This window comes from Scomber scombrus, chromosome 18, assembly GCF_963691925.1.
Source record: "Scomber scombrus chromosome 18, fScoSco1.1, whole genome shotgun sequence".
NCBI lineage: Eukaryota > Metazoa > Chordata > Actinopteri > Scombriformes > Scombridae > Scomber > Scomber scombrus.
In genome coordinates, this window is record NC_084987.1 from 4,753,445 (window position 1) to 4,773,548 (window position 20,104).

Genomic DNA, 20,104 nt, shown 5'->3' on the forward strand with positions numbered 1-20,104 from the left:
TGATTTAAATGTTGAAAAGTGAGTATATCATAATTAATATCAGCTCTGTGCCACTAAGAACTGAAGTCATGAGATTATTGGTTGGAATTGGCTAGTTAAACATGTCATATTTTGATTTATTATAATATAAGAATAAAAAGAAACAGTTTTTTTGGCATATTGTTTAACAGGTGAACAATATAATACAATCTAAAAGGGTGTAAAAGGCATTTTTAGGCATCTTATCCTCTCCTCCAGATTCACACTTACATCCAATTTGCAGTCACCACTTAACCTAACCTGCATGTTTTTCACTCTGTGGGAGGATGTCAGAGCACCAGTAGAGAACCCATGCAGGCACAGGGAGAACATGCAAACCCCACATATAATTGGACCCCAGTTAAACCCTCCTGCTGTGAGGTGACAGTGCTGCACCACTGTGCCCATTTTCCATTTCATCTCAACTTTAACGAGCACAGAGAAACCTTGAGAACTGCCTTCTAGTGTCAAACTCTGCACATGCATCATTATGCACAAGAAGAAACCCTTATTTTTGAGCAGAAGGAGGTTTTAAATCACCCTCAGTGAGGCTGTATGGTTGCATTTTGAAGGTATAACCGGATGTTGTGTGTTTACAGTGTCTATCTTGACACCAAGGGGGAGATTTCAGTGGTTTTTATTGCTGCACTGATACAGCGGACAGGCTGCCGTCTTTCCCCCTCAGACAGACGAGCCAGACCTGCTCATCTTTACGCAGAAACATAACAAAGCATAATGTCGGATTTCGAGGAATTTGAGAAACAGCTGAGTGAAAATCGACAAGGTAAGTGTTTGACGGTCTGTGTCTGTGCCCCCAATTCAGTCTGCAAGCTAGCAATGCACCTCTCCACACAGTGCGTAACGTCAGCCCCCCCTGTTTATTTTATGAATGAGTTATTAACCTGACCTGACAGCAACTTTAGTGCGCGGTAAACGCTGCTGGGACTCAGGCTTGTGCTGTTTTTCATGTCAGTATGTAGGTTTGTGATGCATCATGCAGACAGTCACCTCTTCCTCACCTCTCATAGCCACTACATAGACACTGCTGCACCGCACTGAAGGCAGCCTGTCTGTGCACCGGTGTTACACTGTATTTGGTGACCCATCAGATTGTGAGACCTGCAGTCAGTGTTGGAAGAAGTGCTCAGATGCTTTTACTTAAAGTTACTGCAAGGAACTTTTTTTTATTGGTTATGAGCAGTGTTGGGGAGTATTTAGGCGACATGTAATGGTGTTATCTAGTTTAATGGCAAAATAAATGTAACTGTAATCTGTTACAGTTATTGGGAAAAAATGTCATTAAATTACATTTATGAAAATGGAAAGGAGGTTACATCTGAAGTCAGACCTTTAAGATTTTGCTCAGGAGGGTTTTTCCCTCATTTTTTAATATTTAAAATGTTACTGAATACATATATTGCTGTTTTTAATTCTTTAAAATCAATATATGTTTTAATATTTTGTAAATATATCATGACATGGGCTTATTTGGAGCACACATGGGCTTAAATTGTGTCACAGTACCAATTAAGCTCATGCCAGACATTTGACTTTATTCATCAAATATCTTTATTTTATATTCTAAAATCTACATAAACTAATGGAAACATTTTCAAATGAGAGATAAATGTTGCTTTATAAGAAATGATCTCTCTTATAAATCATGTCAGTATCCATGAAAAACAGCTGGACTTAGATTTTGATGCTTAATGGGAACACATACCCTAACAGCTGAAAACATTGGTTAGAAAATAAAGTAATCAAATGTAATAAGTTACATTACTTTGATTAAGTATTTGAAATAGTTACATTACGTATTGCATTTTAAATAGGGTAATTAGTAATTTTCTGAAAGTTTCAATGGGAAATAAAATAAGATATGGCATGGCTTGTAAAATAATATTATAGATGCATCACCTCATCACTATGCATCCTGCAAAAGGCTGTGTTTAAAAAGAAAAGAAAAACATATTAAAAATAGTTTTCTTTCTTTCACTGGTCTCCAAAACAAATACACAAGCTACCCAAGAGTTTAACAACATGACGAGGAGCTGAGGCTCATGGGAAATGAAGTCTTCCTTCTGGGAAATCAACAGAAAGTGAAAATACTTTGTTTTTGGATTTTAATGCATTACAGATTACTTGTAATTCAATACTTTTACATTGTAGCATTATTACTTTGACTTAAAGTTGCAGTATCTGACACTCAGCCTCTTTAAATGAACAGTTGGTCTGTTTGTCATGCAAACATGTAGTGAAGTAATGACGTCCTGAACAGAGAATGAAGTCACACGTCCTCTCTGTGTTTAAGCTGTTATATGAGCTTCTCTGTTCTTTGTTGACTGAGTGTGCATGTGAGCGTGCATGTGAGCGTGCATGTGTGATTCCCTCCCTGTCCTTCCCATGTTCGTCTTCAACATGGCGGCTGGGTCACAAAGTTTCTCATATTACAGTTAAACAGTACACTATAATATGTTTCTATAAATAACTTTATACTGTAAGTAAGTTTAGCTGGAAGCACTTATATACTTTAACTTAAGGAGGGATTTAAATGCAGGATTTTAACTTGTAAATGTACAATAAACGACATTCAGAATAATCTATAGACATTACTTTACTTTATTATATCCACTTATTTTATTATATTCATATTGTAACATTTTAATTTACCTTTTATTCCATTATTAATATTATTATATATTTGTATACCAACCCCTTATTGATTTTATTTCGATTATTATTATTATAGCTTTAAAATCTTATTTCTATTCCATTTTTATATTATTTCTTGTTTGCATTAGTCCACAATTATTTTACTGTTAACTGTCTACATTTATTATCTCTTTTTATTGGCTTGTCAGTCGTCTGTGAAGCACTTTGAACTGCACTGACCTGTTTGAAAGGTGCTTAATGAATAAAGTTTGATTGAGAGCTTGACAATTATTAAAATAAAAAAATAAAAATCACCACTACTTGGAGTTATTCCCCTTTTATCAATGATAATGATAATAAAACATGCTCATCATTAACACCATCCCCTTCATAACTTACAAACTTTAACAAAATACAACTCTTATTATTTTAGTCATTTTTTTTAATACTGAAAGTGTCAGACTCTCCCTTGTTTAGCTTCTTCAATAGAAGTATTTGCTGCTCATCTCATGTGATAATAAACTGGATACATTTGGCCTGTTGGACAAAACAAGACATTTAAAGACGCCATATTTAGAACATTTTCCCCAAATTTCTAAGCCTAATTCCAATTCCAATCGATTAATCAATAATTCATAGATAATTTAAACATCTTAAAATCAATAAAGTCTAGCACAGTGAAGTAGTACACTGGAGTAACTTACAGCACATGAAATCTTCCTAGATACAAAAAGAAAAAGATGAGATAAAAGTACCAGGTCTAAAAGTTGACATGTAATCAAGCTGAAGCCATCCATCGGATCAGATCTACAGTACACTGAAATGAATAGTACCTCTTATTGATTTGCTAAGAGCTCTTCAGTCATGTTATTCCAGACATTCCTCCTTTGCTAAGAAGCATGGCCGCATTAAACTGTCAGACTCCTCCAAGAAATATAACGTGTTGGCATGACGACAACACAGAGGAGACTGGAGAGTATCAGAGCAGGTTGGAGGTAATTAATACAGAGAGGAGACGTTAGTATGCAATGATGCACTGCTACTAGCTTGTCCAATAATTGTAATTACCTGCAGTTAGTGCTGTGAAATACTATCACTCAGGTACAGTAATTATAGAAGGAGTCCTGTTGAATTAGAAAGATAAAAACAGGTGAATCACTTGTGTATTTACTGGGTAATTATGTGTGTGACAATGTTAATTATTTGCCTGCTGATTACACACACACAGAGAGAGAAAGAGAAAGGACACACAAAAAGAGGAGTCGCAGCGGATCAGCGGGCGGCCGAGGCGACAAACACCGCAGCTGGAGCAAAGACCGAGGGAGCCGCAGCCGCGAGAAGAGAAGCCGCAGCAGAGACAGGAAGAGCCGGGACCGCAGGAGTTCCTCTCGGGACCACAAGAAGCACAGGTGAGTGGGAGGAAGTGACCCAGTCTGGTGAGGCAGACATCACAGCTTTAATGTGTAAATGCACCCGTCTAAGCATGAGTAACACAGTGGATTCATGAAGCTACTGCACACAGCTGATGAGATGAGTCAATTGATGGAAATGTAATTGGCAGCTGTTTTTATAATCTTCATATTCAAGTAAAAACATTGGGAAAAAATGCAAAATATTTTCTGGTTTCAGCTTCTAAAATGTGAAGATTTGTAACTTTTCTCTGTTTTATATCAACATGTATATCTAAAAACAACATGGAACAGACGAGCCCCCGACTTATTAAGACAAATAAAGGGTCACAGAATATCTCGTGTTATCTTGTGAAATCTTATTCTCTCTTTTGACCTTCCTTTTCTTTCTTCCTAATCTTACTTTTCTCTTTTTTCTTTGGTTAATGTAAAGCCTTGCACTGGAGAGAGTGCCTTGATTAAGCCCCACTGTCAGGTTTTGTTTTTTACTCTTCTCCATCACATCTTACATTGTTTAATATCTGTTCATTTTATACATTCATATTTATTTAAATCTTGTAACATCTGTACATATGAAGCCCTGGAAACAGCACTTTTGTTTCATTCTACATATTTTCATTTACATGCAGACAAACAAACGTGGCAGCAACAATTGTTTGATTTCATCAGTGAGAGCCGATATTTATCTTCCAAAAGGAATTATATCACATATCAAAATGCTGCAGGGACATTAGAGGCAGCGGTAAAGATCTGCACGGATCGGTTTATCGGATCATGTTCTCCCCGACGCAGGACTGGAGCTGCTGCTGCTGCTGCAAGATTACAGAGTTACAAAAGGCCGTTAAGTGTTTCAATGCCAATGTTTCCTTTTTCAGTTCAACGCCAAAATCTTCCAGTCATTGTTAACAACTGCAACTTAATTTCTGTGCAGATTAGCCGTTTTTAACGTAGTATATTCAATGGAAAACTATCCAATTTAAATAATGTAATGAGTTTATATGGTCATGTAGACTGTTTGTGAGGAGATGGACCATGCAGCAACATTAAAAGCATCATTTAGAAAACTCACAAATAATTACACAGTTGTTTCTTTTCTGCCTGAGTTTATATATTTTGTTCATTTTCTCTTATTTTTTTGCATGCAGCCTTTCTCCGAGGTGAACGAGGAAGAAAAGGACCTGCAAATACTGGGTCACAGTTCTGGTCCAATCATAGACTGTATATAAAATGGACGTAACATCCGTGACGTCACCCATTGGTTTGTGGACTGCTGCTCGGAAGCCAATAGTTTCGGATCTGAGCAGCGCTATCTTGAAAATTTCAGGTGCATGCTGGGAAAAATAAAAACACGGATTCTACTTATATGGGCATCAGGAGGGGCATGAGGCGCCCTCCTGAACCTGTGAACCAATCAACCTGTCAATCACGACGTAGCCACGCCCTAATGCATACCCTGCTTTATCGTCAAATATAAAATCAGGGAGGCCAAAATTTCACAAATGAACATCATACTGCATTGAAGAAGGCTTTAAACTAGCGATTGAGACCATAAACACATTTTGAAAACGTTTACTGAGGTTAGAAATCAAGTGAGAAGTTGGTGAATTCTCCATTGACTTGTATAGAGACGGAAGTCCTTTTGACACCAAAACGGTCGCCCCCTGGTGGCCTTTTGATTGAATGCAGTTTTAAGTTACTTCCACGTTGGCCTCATTTCCAGAACTCCCTGCCTGGGTCCAATTCAGCTACAACTTCATTTCTGTGTAGATTAGCTGACTGTTTGTGAGGAGATGGACGACATAGCAACATTGAAAGTGTCATTTCGAAACCCACAACTACACAATAAACAGGTTTTTCTCCTCTACTCGAGCTCATATTTTGTTCATCTTCTTTTATTTTCCGCATGCAGCCATTCTCCGAGGCGAACGAGGAAGAAAAGAACCTGCAAATACTGGGATGTGCCTCCGCCTGGCTTTGAACACATCACACCAATGCAATATAAAGCTATGCAAGGTATGTCTTCAAGTCCTCTGCGCTGCGTTCAGGCTCTGACTCAGACTACACCTACGACTAGTTCTTTCAGAAGTCTGCATGCATTGATTCCTCTGAGCTGGTATCCAGACCTGAGCCAAGCTGCAGCCAAGACTTGAGAAGGGTTCAAACCAGGTTGAGACTAAGACCAGGTCAAGCTTTATTCCACGGTAAAGGAAATATTTGCAATTAACTAACCAGATGCAAAGATAACAACTGTGGAGTTTATGTATTGCAGTAGGGTGTCTACTGTAAATGATATCTATAGTTTTAATATCTATTTTTTATTTGTTTACAATGGCACCTTGAGCAGAATAAGCAACTAGGAGTGTAGTGATACCTTTGCAGAGTGTAAGTCACTGTGAATCTAAAAATATGTGCATCATGTCTGTGTGTTCAGATTTGATGAGTTATGAACCTAAAAAATAAAAAAAAAGAATAGGAATTTTTATGCAAATTGCAGCTATTCAGGCACTTAGTGTTATAAAGTACTTTAACTGCCTCCATGAACTGTGTGTCACCGTCACCGCTGCTGCAGCTTCCAACTGAGATGATTATTGACAAGCAGCCAAACTACAATAACTAATGTTGTTTTTAGAAGATGGGCCATGCTCCTCTGTCAGTATCTCTGGCTCACGTCTCTGCCTTCACGCTGCCCTTCAGCTCTCCTGTCTGACTCACAGGCTGGAAAGCTCTGCAGCAGACCGTAGACGAGGTGGTAATAGAGAGTGTTGTACATCAATGATCTTAGAGTCTGCTGTAATACTGCAGCATATGATTTCTTTAAGTGCTGTGATTAGTCAGGTATTTACTGTCTTTTTTGCTTTATCTGTGAGCATTTATTTTGGTTAATTTCCCAGAAAAATTTAAATAATAATACATATACCAAAGGATTTAATTAACACTGCTCTCTCTCTCTCACTTAATTTAATTTGTTATGGATAATTAGGTTTCTGTTGATCCCTTTAAATAGTTTGTTTACTTAAACCAATAATCCATCTAAGAGTAAAAATACACATTTATTGCTTTTTATACAGTAGGCAGAAAAATAAAGACGCACAAAGAAGTCTTAAAACATTTCTTGGAGCTGGACTCAAGGCGGAAAAACACACAGATTTAAGTAGCTGACGCATTAATGCTCCCTACAAATGAATCTGCAATTACAGATAAAGCAACAGAGGGTTCAGATGGTAGCGCTTCTGTAGCCGAAGGTGACGTTCCTCGCATGCTCTCTTCTGTTCTTCCCCTTCAGCGGCCGGGCAGATACCAACAATAGCTCTGCTGGCAACGTCCACCACCACTGGAGTGGCTGCTGCGCCGACACAAGTGCCCGTTGTTGGCAGCCAGATGACGAGACAAGCCAGACGCCTCTACGTTGGAAATATTCCCTTTGGAGTAACTGAGGTAAAGTTGCTCTTTTTTGTTCATCTTTCTGGTTATTCCTCTGATTTTATTACCAAACACTCATATGTGGAAGTGTTTTTGTCTCTTCAGGAGTCCATGGCAGAGTTCTTCAACGCCCAGATGCGTCTCGCAGGCCTCTCACAAGCCCCGAGCAACCCTGTACTCGCCGTGCAGATCAATCAGGATAAAAACTTTGCTTTCCTAGAGGTATGAAACTTCAGTTTAGATAGTTTGATACAGCTGAGTCTTAAATCTGAAGCTCACATCTGAAGCTTCAGCAGGCAGCCTGTTAGCGTAGGTTAGCGTAATGACTGGAACATAGACTGTATATAAAATGGACGTAACATCCGTGACGTCACCCATTGGTTTGTGGACTGCTGCTTGGAAGCGAATAGTTTCGGATCTGGGCAGCGCCATCTTGAAAATTTCCGGTGCATGCCGGGTAAAAAAAAAACACGGATTCTACTTATATGGGCATCAGGAGGAGCATGAGGCGCCCTCCTGAACCTGTGAACCAATCAACCTGTCAATCACGACGTAGCCACACCCTAATGCATACCCTGCTTTATCGTCACATATAAAATCAGGGAGGCCAAAATGTCCCAAATGAACATCATACTGCATTGAAGAAGGCTTTAAACTAGCGATTGAGACCATAAACACATTTTAAAACGTTTACGGAGGTTAGAAATCAAGTGAGAAGTTGGTGAATTCTCCATTGACTTGTATTGAGACGGAAGTCCTTTTGACACCAAAACGGTCGCCCCCTGGTGGCCTTTTGATAGAATGCAGTTTTAAGTTACTTCCGTGTTGGCCTCATTTCAGAGGACCAGAACTCCCCTGGACTGGAAACAGGGGGAACTGGTAGATTCAGCTGCCATCAAGTAAAGCTCACTAATTAACCCGTTGTATCTAATTTGTTTAATTCGTACAAAACCGAAGTGTAAAAAGCCACTTCACTGTTTTACTGTGTTTTACAGGCCGTCTTTGAGTCAATAAATAGTTCAGTCTAACCTACTTTAAAGCAGCAAACTGTCTTTTTACACTTTGATTTCTGTATAAATTAAAGTAGAACGTGTTCATTAGAGGGATATTGGCCCTGTGTGAAAAAAAAAACGTTGACTCAGCAGGGACGCCACCACAGAGGGCTCAGGGTTGTCTGATATAAAAGTTGCTGCATTGCAACGTCATAAAGGCAAAAGGGGGGCAGCGTTGGCCAATCACAGACATGCAAGCACACATTCCTGTTAGATTCCTTTGTGACATGAACACTGTATTTATCTGTTTACATTGCGATCACACGACGAAAGGTAAAACAGTTCCCGCCATACTTCCAAGAGCTGTAAAAAAGTGTTTGTGTGTGTATTACGAAGCGCTGTGTGATGTTTTGAGAGGATATCTTAAACTTATGTCATCAGGCACCGTGAGAGACTTTAACCTGTAATGTTCTGATGCTGCATCAAGTGAGCTAAAACAGAACAAAGTAGCAGTATAGTAAAAGTATCATAGTAAGAGAAGTCCATATGAGCGATTGTTATACAATGTTCAAATGCAATTGATTTTATGAGTCTTGATTCTGCAGTCTTTTAACGTTATTTAGAACAATATATCACATTACAGCTCCGTTTCTAGCAGGACTATTGATTTTGATCTCCTCAAAACAATAGAAACTGATTCAAAACAGCAAGATTTTTATATATATAGAGAGTGAGACAAATAAAATAAATAAATAAAGTAGTACATGTACTATATATACCGAAATATACCTGAAGTCAAACCATCTTTACATTCAGTCTAGATTTCAGTACACAGCCAAACAAACCATTGTACTATAAATCATTTATATTTTTTAGACCCTATCAACAACTCACACATGATCCACGTGGCAGCAAAGCCAATTAAAATGAAGCTTTTCTTTAAATCAGCCAATTTTAATTATAAGAACAGTGATGTCAGGATGATCTTTGTCTACCTGGAGCCTTTATGAGCTGTGAGGTTATAACTAAAGACAGCAGTTTAAAGCTTTAACTGAGCTTTAATGGCTCACACAGGACAGCACATCCACATACTGAGACTTTTATTGGCTCAATAAATAATAAGGCTTGAGGTTTTTAGAGTTTTTTTACAGTATTAAAGGGAGCAGCAGAGCTCTGCCAGTTCCAACATTTATAATTTATGTTGGATATAACGAACGATTAAGGCCTAATCACACTGGGTTTCACATTCTCTTATCGTTTATATGAGCAGAGATGTTTGCATACTTGTTAGAAACCGTAACAAGCTGAACATATTTCAGCTTAGAGCTGCAGCCATTGGTTGTTGTTGTTGCAATTGTTTAGTTGATTAGTAAGTTAGTCATCTATTATGTAAAGTAAATGCCTTCTATGGTTCCAGCTCCTCCACTGTGAGAACTTCCTGCTTTTCTACTTTGTTTTATTTTGTTGTAAACTGAATATTTGTAGGTTTTGGACAGTTGGAGGAACAAAACCAGATATTTAAGGATGTCGTCTTAGACTCGAGTGAAAGCAAGACCAACATTTTTAGATATGTCATGACATTTCATAGACTAATCAAATAATTAATGATGAAAATAATTGTTAGTTGCAGTCCTACAGCCAAGACACAGAAACCATCATTTTTCTCTCTACTTCCCAGATTTAAGTTGTGGCTTCTGAAATGATTCCTTCAGATTATTTATTACCAAAATCAAAACAGCAGATGACTGTTGGGCTCAACATTTCTGCATTTTATCACGAATTTCTTCGAGAAAAAGCACTAAAAGCGAGAAACTGAACCTCCAACATATTTTAACCACACATTTGAGCGGCTGTGGTTCAGGAAGTAGAACGTGCTCGTCCACTAATCGGAAGATTTGGCGGTCCGGCTCCTCCGGTCCACGTGTCGGATGTGTCCTTGGACAAGATACTTAACCCCAAATTGCTCCCAATGGCTGTGCCAACGACGTGTGAATGTGAATGTCTGTGTGAGTGTTAGCTTCCTCCTGATGAGCAGGTTGGCAGCCTGTGTGGAAGCGCCTGCCATCAGTGTATGAACGTGTGAGTGAATGTGACATGTAGTGTAAAAGCACTTTGAGTGGTTAAAAAGACTAAAAGAGCCCTATATAAGTACATTTACCATTTCTTTACATGTGCAGTACAGTGATTGTTGATTTATTATAGTGGGATCTCTAGTTAGCCAGTAGATTAATGCCTCATGAATTACTATTACATTTACTGTAGATGCTAAGTAACTGCACTATATTATCACCTCTTTTACATGTTAGAAGTTTGCATCATGTAACTATCAGTGGTTGCGTTTTGTCTCATAATGATTCTCCTTCTCTAGTTTCGGTCCGTGGATGAGACGACGCAGGCCATGGCCTTCGATGGAATCATTTTCCAGGGTCAGTCTTTGAAGATCAGAAGACCTCACGACTATCGGCCGTTACCGGGTATCTCAGAGCAGCCTGCTTTCCACGTCCCAGGTTCGTCACCGACAGATTAATAACGATGCGATACAGAAAAACTTCGATTTGGATTTTAACCTTTTTTTTTTTTGTCCTCTTTTCTTCACAGGTGTCGTCTCCACAGTCGTTCCCGATTCCCCTCATAAACTGTTCATAGGAGGCCTGCCTAACTACCTGAACGATGACCAGGTATTTAACTGAGAGCAGACTGAACAGCAGCACTCACTTTGCTGACGTTGTTAGCACAATTAAACATGCTTTAAATAGGATTACATTTTGAACAAAAAAGAACAGTAAGTAAAAAATCTTCCTGTTAAAAAAATGTTAGCTAATGTTTATCTTGAAGTAGAACGTGACCCCATAATATTAAGACAACACATTTTCTGATGGTAGATAAAGAGATAAAGAAATGAGAACAGAGCTGCAAAAAGATAAGAAGAGATAAAGGTAATATTGATATTTAATTAGGTGAAATTTAAAGTATTCACACTGTATTTTTATATTAAACATACAGCATGTTCTCTGTTATTAATCATATGAATATTGTAACAAAAAAAAAGAAGAAAAAAAAAGATGCAAGGCTTTTTTGTGACTCGGCTTTTCTAAGTAAACTGCTTATACCTTTCTCATGTTAAGCAAACTGATTTTAAGAAAGGTAAGCACAGTCCAGTATTTACATGAGAGGCCCGTTAAACTTGACATGTTGCTCCCTTTTTTTATTTGAGTCAGTATTTTGTCAAAGAGAAAAAGTCCACCTTCAGAAACCTTCTCTAAATTTTTCTAAATTGTTTTTATTTAAATGATATAAAAAAATCAGCTGTCAGTGCTTCAGGATATCAGAGCGAATTTTCATTTTCTTATTCTCACAGTTTTTCCCTCAAATGTTAAAATCAAAAAAAGGCTAAATCGTCCTCTATAGACACTAAAGCTTTTCTACTGTAACTGTTTATTTTGTTATAATAATGGTGCAGCTGCAATGACCCCATTTCCAAACACACTAGTAACCAGCTGTTTACTTATTAAAGATGCCCTGTGGAGTTTTCTAGTAAACAAACACTCTAATTAAAATATTGAAGAAGAAGAAGAAGAAGGAGAACTTTATCTTTCACCATGGGGAAAGTGATCCTCATACACACACACACACACACACACACACACACACACACACACTCTGACAGAAGTATGAACCCTAATATACATGTCTGTGATGGTTGCCATGCTAACCACTAAACTACCGTGCAGCCTAAATAATGCATTTCCTTCCTCATACAACATTTGTAAATATTGTTTTTTTATTCATTCATTTAATATTTGAAGCTACTTTACTAGCCTGAATCCTTCTTCTTTGTCGCCTTTGTTGGCACCCTACTACTTTTCTAGGTGTCACCTGCATGCTTGAGAATATTTACAGAACCAGGACAAACTTTTAGAAACTTTTCTCCATGAAGATACCAGCAGTCACAAACTCCACAGCGCGTCTTTAAGCAGCCATACAATCATGCAAGTGCACTGATTCACACATTGATGTATTTTAAATGATTTATTAAACACTTTTTATTTTTAAACCAATCACATCAGTGCAAGAAATTGGACCATTTATGCCACATCTTGCATGGATGAAGACAGATTTTTATCTCTTTAGACAGCAATATGATCAGTTGATTCAATAATTCGTTGATAAATAGAGCAATTAATCAATACAGTTAATATCCTGTATAGGTGATTTATCAAGAAAAGTATAATATTTTCTCACATATGGAAAACTTCTTGCTTTTTTTTACTGTTGTATAGCATTTGTTCAATGAATATCTTGTCTGTAAATCAGCATTTTTCACTGTTTTTCTACATTGTATACTTGACTGATTGATCAGTACAGAAAATAATTGTTGGTTTAAACCATATTTTTTGCACTAATATATAACTGAGAGCTATAAGTTCAGGCCTCATTTGTGGATGTGGGTTATTCTGTAAAATCAGGCAGATTGAGGTAAAATGCACCCAAAAAAAAAGTCACTTAACAACTTAAAAACTGCATTAATCACTGTTAAAAGAATGAGAAGATCTGAAGGTGGACTTTATCTTTGAGAATATCAAAAGTCAGGGTGATTATTTGCTGATAAATAGGCCTTCATACCTCTGTGAACAGCTGTAGAGCTCCATCTTTTCTCTGAGGCGGGCAGACACCTGCTCCACAGTGATTTTTATTCTGTCCATTCTGTCTCGTTACGACTAACCGAGCACATGTAGCCTGATGTATATTATTATCACTGACTTATTTCTTTTAATACTTGCAGTCGTTGCCACTGCGTTGATACTCACAGCTCTTTCATTTTTGTTCCCCCACTTTGTCCCCAGCTAGGGGCCTGTAAGATCGTTAAGTCTGCGCTCATAATTTGTTCAGTAGTACTGATCTACTGCTGCCATGCCAACATGTAACACAAGGCAAGTAAGACATTCTGGTCCTCACACGGATACACTCCTTAAGCCAGCAGGCTCCCTTTCTGGCTGCTTTCTTTCTCCCATCATGCTTTTGGAGCGCGTTTAGGACCCGGGGATTTTAGTTTTTTTTTTTAAGGACTTGGGGTTATTGTTGGAGGTGGGGGGTTGGGGGGGGGGGGGGGGGTTGTTCAGCTGTAAAAGTAAAGGTAAGAATATTGTTTAACTATTCTGGTGCAGTTTGCCTGTAGATGGCAAAATACATTTAAAAAAACAACTAATCTTTTAAACGTCTCTTAATATTATCATTTATTTTTTATCATCTTGCACCATTTTTACCACTTTCTGTCAAAATAAAGTTTAAATTTAAGATTATTATTATTCTTATTCTTATCATTATTACCCCTTCTGTGTCTCAACACTTCAGATGATCTCTGTGGTTTTCTCTGATGTTGTTTTCAGACATATTCCAGGTCACACACCATCAGCTTTAACACTTCACGACTCTACTGAACACTTTTTTACGCTCTGCTGTCTCTCCTGTTTTCTTTTTTTTAAATTATCAGCATTACAATGCAAACTGTAGAAACTCATTATGAGATTATGTAAAATGAACAAATCTACATGCAAACTCTATTTAATTGCATATATTTTGTTGTTAAATAGACTTTTTTTCCTTGTGATCTGATGTTGAGTATCAAATTCAGGACATTTAGGATGAAACTAGTAGATTTGACTTATTAAGTTCACTGTGAATGATCAGTCTCATATCTTGTTGTCTGACTTGTTTTTTGCAGGTTAAGGAGCTCTTGACTTCATTCGGGCCGCTCAAAGCTTTCAATCTGGTGAAGGACAGTGCCACGTCACTGTCCAAAGGTTACGCCTTTTGCGAATATGTAGACATCAGCGCCACCGATCAGGTAACAGAGACGGAACGGTTTGAGTGTAGTCGGATCAGTGGTTGTGTTCTCTGATGAGGGTTTTTGTGTGTTCCTCATCAGGCGGTAGCGGGGCTCAATGGCATGCAGCTAGGAGACAAGAAGCTCATCGTCCAGAGGGCCAGTGTGGGAGCTAAAAACACCAACCCTGTGAGTAGGAGACCTTATCACCTGGAGAAGCCTTAAAGGGTGATTTAGAGCTGCAATGATCAGCTGATTAATGGAGAAGTTCATTGCTAGAAAATTAATTAGCAACTTTTTTGATAATTTATTAAGATTTTTAACCTTCGTGTCGTCCTCCCGGGTCAAATTGACCCCGTCTGTTTTGACTGTTCCTCCCTTCCTCTTTTCCTTTCTCCCTCCTTCCTTCTTTCCTCCATCCCTCCCTCCTTCTTTCCTTCCGTCCTTCCTTCCATCTGTCCTTCCTCCCTCCTTCTCTCTTTCTTTCCTTCACTCCTTCCCTCATTCCTTCCTTCCTTCCTCCCTTCTTTCCTCCCTTCCTTCCTTCCTCCCTCTTTTCCTTCTTTCCTTCCTTCCTTCCTTCCTTCTTTCCTTCCTTCCTTCCTTCCTTAATTACTTCCTTCCTCTGTCCCTCCCTCCCTTCTTTCCTCCCTTACTCCTTTCCTTCCTTCTTCCTCCCTCCCTTCCTTCCTCCATCCCTTCCTTCCTTCCTTCCTTCCTTCCTCCTTCCTCCCTCCCTTCCTCTCTTCATTCCTTCTTCCTTCCTTGACTCGAGGACAACAGGAGGGTAAAGTAATATTTAAGAAAGCAATGTTAAAATTCTCTTGTTTCAGCTTCTTCAAGGTGAGAATTTGCAGCTTTTGACTGTTAATCAGACAAAATAGACATTTACAGACATCATCTTAGACTCCTTTTTCACTTTTTTCAAATGCTTTAAAGATTAGGCAATTAATTGAGGAGGTGATTGGCAGTTTAACCGATATTGATTGTAATAATTACCATAGACTAATAAAGAATACAGGCAAAAAATAAGTATACACACAATTTCTGTCATCATTTGTTCACAATCATATTCAATTACATTTTATTTATATAACGCCAAATTACAACAAAAGTTATCTAAAGGCACTTTTCACATAGAGGAGGTCTAGACCGTAATCTTTAATTTAATTTAAAGAGACCCAACTTTACCCCATAAGTAAGCACTTGGCGACAGCAGCAAGGAAAAACTCCCCCATATGTTTAAATTAGAGTTCATTCATGTTGAGAAATGATGTGTTTCCTGATAAAACAGGATGAAATCGAGGAAATATACTAAAATACGTTAATTCACAACAGCATGATCCTGAAACTAAAGCAGATAAATGGATTTCAGCTGTCATTCATTCATTTAATGCTTTATATCTTGTAGTTTTCCTACTGAAAAAAATATTGAAATATCTTAAATATTAAGAGTCTTACGATGTGACGTCTCTGTTCTTCCGGCACAAAAGGAGCTCAGTCTTCTCACAATAGCAGATGGTGGGAGTGAAAGGTCAACGGAAAAATGACTTCCAACACGTTTATCCAGTCCAGTAATGCCAAAGATACAGTACAAGTTAGAGGGGGAGGAGGGGGGGGGTATTACTCATCAGCTCAGGTAGGATTATTGAGTCACAGTAATTACCTACATACCTTTCCTCTCCCTGCAGACCTCCATCATAGAGACCCCGGTAATGCTGCAGGTGCCGGGCCTCCAGAGGCTGCAGAACTCGGGCATGCCCACAGAGGTGCTGTGCCTTCTCAACATGGTGATGCCCGAGGAGCTGGTGGACGACGAGGACTACGAGGAGATCCTGGAGGACATCCGAGAGGAGTGCTGCAAGTACGGCAGCGTCCGCTCCATCGAGATCCCCCGGCCCGTCGACGGAGTGGAGGTCCCCGGCTGCGGAAAGGTGTGAAGTCTTTATGTTTGTTTAACAGGAAAGTAACATAAACATAAGAGACTGTGAATGAATTTTAAGCCCCATTTGAAGGACTCATATTAAAGGAGGAGGTGAGGAATGAAATAACAGCTCTGCTCCTCGATAATTTAACTTATCATGTCGGACAGGATTTAAATCACCCAGAAAGTATGGGCTATGGTTGGTAACAGACAGATAATTAACAGGATAAAACCAATAATAATACTCTGTTACAGTTACTGAGAACAAATGTGTCATTAAATTAAAGTTACTTATGAAAATGTTAATGATTATAAAGGAGGTTACATCTGAAGTCAGACCTTTAAGATTTTACTCAGGAGGTTTTTTCCATCATTTTTTAATATTTAACATGTTACTGAATACATATATTGCTGTTTTTAATTCTTTGAAATCAATATTTTGTTATATATTTTGTAAATAAATCATGACGTGGGCTTATTTGGAGCACACATGGTCTTAAATGGAGTCACAGTACCAATTAAACCCACTTTATTCATCAAATATCTTTATTTTATATTCCAAAATCTACATGAACTAATGAATACATTTTCAAATGAGAGATAAATGTTGCTTTATAAGATATAATCTCCCTTATAAATCATGTCAGTATCCATGAAAAACAGCTGAACTTAGATTTTGGTGCTTAATGGGAACACTTACCCTAACAGCTGATCTTAGATGTTAGGAAGGAAGGAAGGAAGGACAGATGGAAGGAAGGACAGAAGGAAGGAAGGGAGGAAAGAAGGAAGGACAGAAGGAAGGAAGGAAGGAAGGGAGGAAGGAAGGAATGAAGGAGGGAAGGACAGATGGAAGGAAGGGAGGGAGGGAGGAAGGAAGGAAGGAAGGACAGATGGAAGGAAGGACAGAAGGAAGGACAGAAGGAAGGGAGGAAGGAAGGAATGAAGGAGGGAAGGACAGATGGAGGGAACATTTACCCTAACAGCTGAAAACATTGGTTAGAAAATTTGAAAAGTAATCAAATGTAATAAGTTACATTACTTTGATTAAATAATTGAAATAGTTACCTTACTTATTACATTTTAGATAGGGTAACTAGTAATCTGTTACCTATTACATTTCCAAAAGTCAAATCATAACACACATTGATATCATTCAGTGTGACTTACACTTTCTGAGGATATAATAATGTTTAATGTTCCTCACCAGTAAACCTCCATAAATCCGAGAAAAAGACATTTAAAAGCCTGAGAATCGTCACATTTTTAAGTTTTCTTCATGGTCAAAGTAATCTAGTGAAGCATCTGTACATCCATGGCTGCACTGCAAACAGGAAGTACTGATCGCTAAATCAACATACTTTTAATGTATAGTGTAAACAAACATTGGCTCAAAAAGGAAATACCAGCACTTACCCACAGCTGACATTACAAGAGCCCATTAAATGGGCATTGCTCTCCTGATGGTTGTGTTTTTTTGCAAAAGCAGTTTTGACTTCAATAAAACATGAAACTCTAATTTTAACCCCAAGCTGATAAAAACAAAAGTAGAAAGATAAACAGCAAATAAATTCAGATACACTTGACATTGCTGCAGATGGGATTTATATTTAATTACAGGAGGACCGGTGAGTTGACTGAAAAACAGTAAGCAACTTTGGCCCCAATTATTTTTTATTAACAGCACCAACATACACACTCCTGATGAGTGCAGGTTATCCTCCAGAAGAAATAAATCCAGTCCAAATAAGGCTTAAAGGACGAGTTCACAACTTTTCCAGTCTCCCTTTAATCAACAGTGAAACGCCCAAATGAATATTGGCACGTTTTTCATGCTGTCATCATTCCTCCTGTTCATACTGAACATTAGAAGATCCCTTCATAATGTTCTTATAATGTGAAGTGATGGAGGAGAAAATCCACAGTCCTCCTTCTGTGCAAAGTCTATGTGAAGCTAATGTGAAGCTTCAGCTGTCCACATTTGTCAAATCAAGAAGATATCTGTAAAAAGATTGCAATGATGAAAGATACTTGATTTGATTCATTTGGACGTCTGGAGCTTCGTATTAGCTTCAGATAGACTTTGAAGAACATTATGAAGATCCTCTAATGGTCAGTATGAACAGGAGGAATCATTGCAGCAAGAAAAACATGTTTCATTGTTCATTTTGGCTCCAGACTGTTGTTTTAAGACAGGCTTTAAACTCTCTGACCAGCAGGTTATATTCAGATCATCTCAAATAGACCCGTCTGTTTTGACTGTTCCTTCTTTCCTCCCTTTCTTCCTTCCTTCTGTCCTTCCTTTCCTTCCTCCCTTCCTTCTTTCCTTCCTCCCTCCTTCTCTCTTTTGTTCCTTCCTCTCTATTTCATCCCTTCCTTCTGTCCTCCCTTCCTCCCTCCCTTCCTTCTTTCCTTCCTCCCTCCTTCTCTCTTTCGTTCCTTCCTCTCTCTTTCCTCCCTTCCTTCTGTCCTCCCTTCCTCCCTCCCTCCTTCCTTCCTTCCTTTCCTTCCTCCCTTCCTTCTTTCCTTTCTCCATCCCTCCCTCCTTCCTTGTTTCCTCCCTCCCTCCTACCTTCTTTTCTTCCTTCTTTCCTCTGTCCTTCTTTCCTTCCTTCCTCCCTTCCTCTTTTCCTTTCTCCCTCCCTCCCTCTTTCCTTGTTTCCTCCCTCCCTCCTACCTTCCTTCCTCCCTCGTTTCCTTCCTTCTTCCTCCCTTCTTTCCTCATTTCCTTCCTTCTTCCTCCTTTCCTTCCTTCTTACTCCCGTCTTTCCTCCTTTCCTTCCTTCTTCCTTCCTCCCTCCCTCCTTTCCTTCCTTCTTCCTCCCTTCCATCCTTCCCACTCCCTTCCTTCCTTCTTCCTCCCTTCCTTCCTTCTTCCTCCCTTCCTTCCTTGACTCGAGGACAACAGGAGGTTTAAAGAAATAAAACCAAACAGGTCTTAAAGTTCTCTCTGCATATATTAGTAGTGATTATTATACATTTGATGACTCACTTCCTGTTTCTCCCTGCAGATCTTTGTGGAGTACGTTTCTGCTGCAGACTGTCAGAAAGCCATGCAAGCCCTCACCGGCCGCAAGTTCGCCAACAGAGTGGTCGTCACCAAATACTACGATCCCGACATGTATCACAGACACGAGTTTTAAAAGCACAGAGACGACGAGTGTGACGGGACGTTTCCTTTTCTTCCTTTCTGTTTGTAAGCTTGGGTTTTTCTTTTACTCCTTCTGAATGTTGTGAACGTGTCTTTAGAGACTAGACCAGGAAAAAAAAGACTTTGTTTTATTACACACTCCACTTCTTCTACTTAACAAACTGGACTGCAATGTGTTTCTATTTCTGAATATCTAACTCCAAGCTTTAGCCTGTTACTCACACAGTGAACTGATCTCATTGTAGCGTACATTACATTTGCCGTAGAATGAATGTGACATGTATCTTTACCTAAACCTAAACTAATACTGCCTGACAACGCCAGAGTAGCCGTCTATCGAGTATGCACTATATGAGAAGAAAAAAAACAACAGTCAAATGTTTAGATTTCCCTCCTGAGCACAAAAACATTTAGATTTAGATTTGAGAAAACCGTCATGATGTTTATCGTGTGGCTATGATGAAAGATGAATTATTGTTTTTATTTATTTATTTTTCCAAAAGTAATATTTTTCTCTCCATACGTCACATATTAATGTTCCTTAACCGTAAACGATGCGATCACCTTGTACTGCTTCCATCGACCAAATGTCAAACATTTCTTATAACGGCCTCGAAGGTCCTTCATGGCGTCTGTCATTTTGTAAATAAATAAAAAATAAATATTAATGTCTAAAGACAGAAATGCACACTTGAAGATTTACTTACATTTAAAAAT

The 20,104-nt window shown here is 38.6% G+C and overlaps 1 protein-coding gene across 1 annotated transcript; it reads left to right on the forward strand.

Annotated features, from left to right (window-relative positions):
• Window positions 1-679: 679 nt before the first annotated feature.
• On the forward strand, window positions 680-19,575 carry LOC133999450 (splicing factor U2AF 65 kDa subunit-like). The gene is given in 11 exon segments (XM_062438636.1): window positions 680-802; window positions 3,899-4,133; window positions 5,989-6,092; window positions 7,363-7,514; window positions 7,605-7,721; window positions 10,860-10,998; window positions 11,090-11,169; window positions 14,214-14,336; window positions 14,418-14,504; window positions 16,007-16,249; window positions 19,248-19,575. Coding segments are annotated over 11 exon segments (1,461 nt in total). The 5' UTR covers window positions 680-753; the 3' UTR covers window positions 19,380-19,575.
• The last annotated feature ends 529 nt before the right edge of the window (window positions 19,576-20,104 follow it).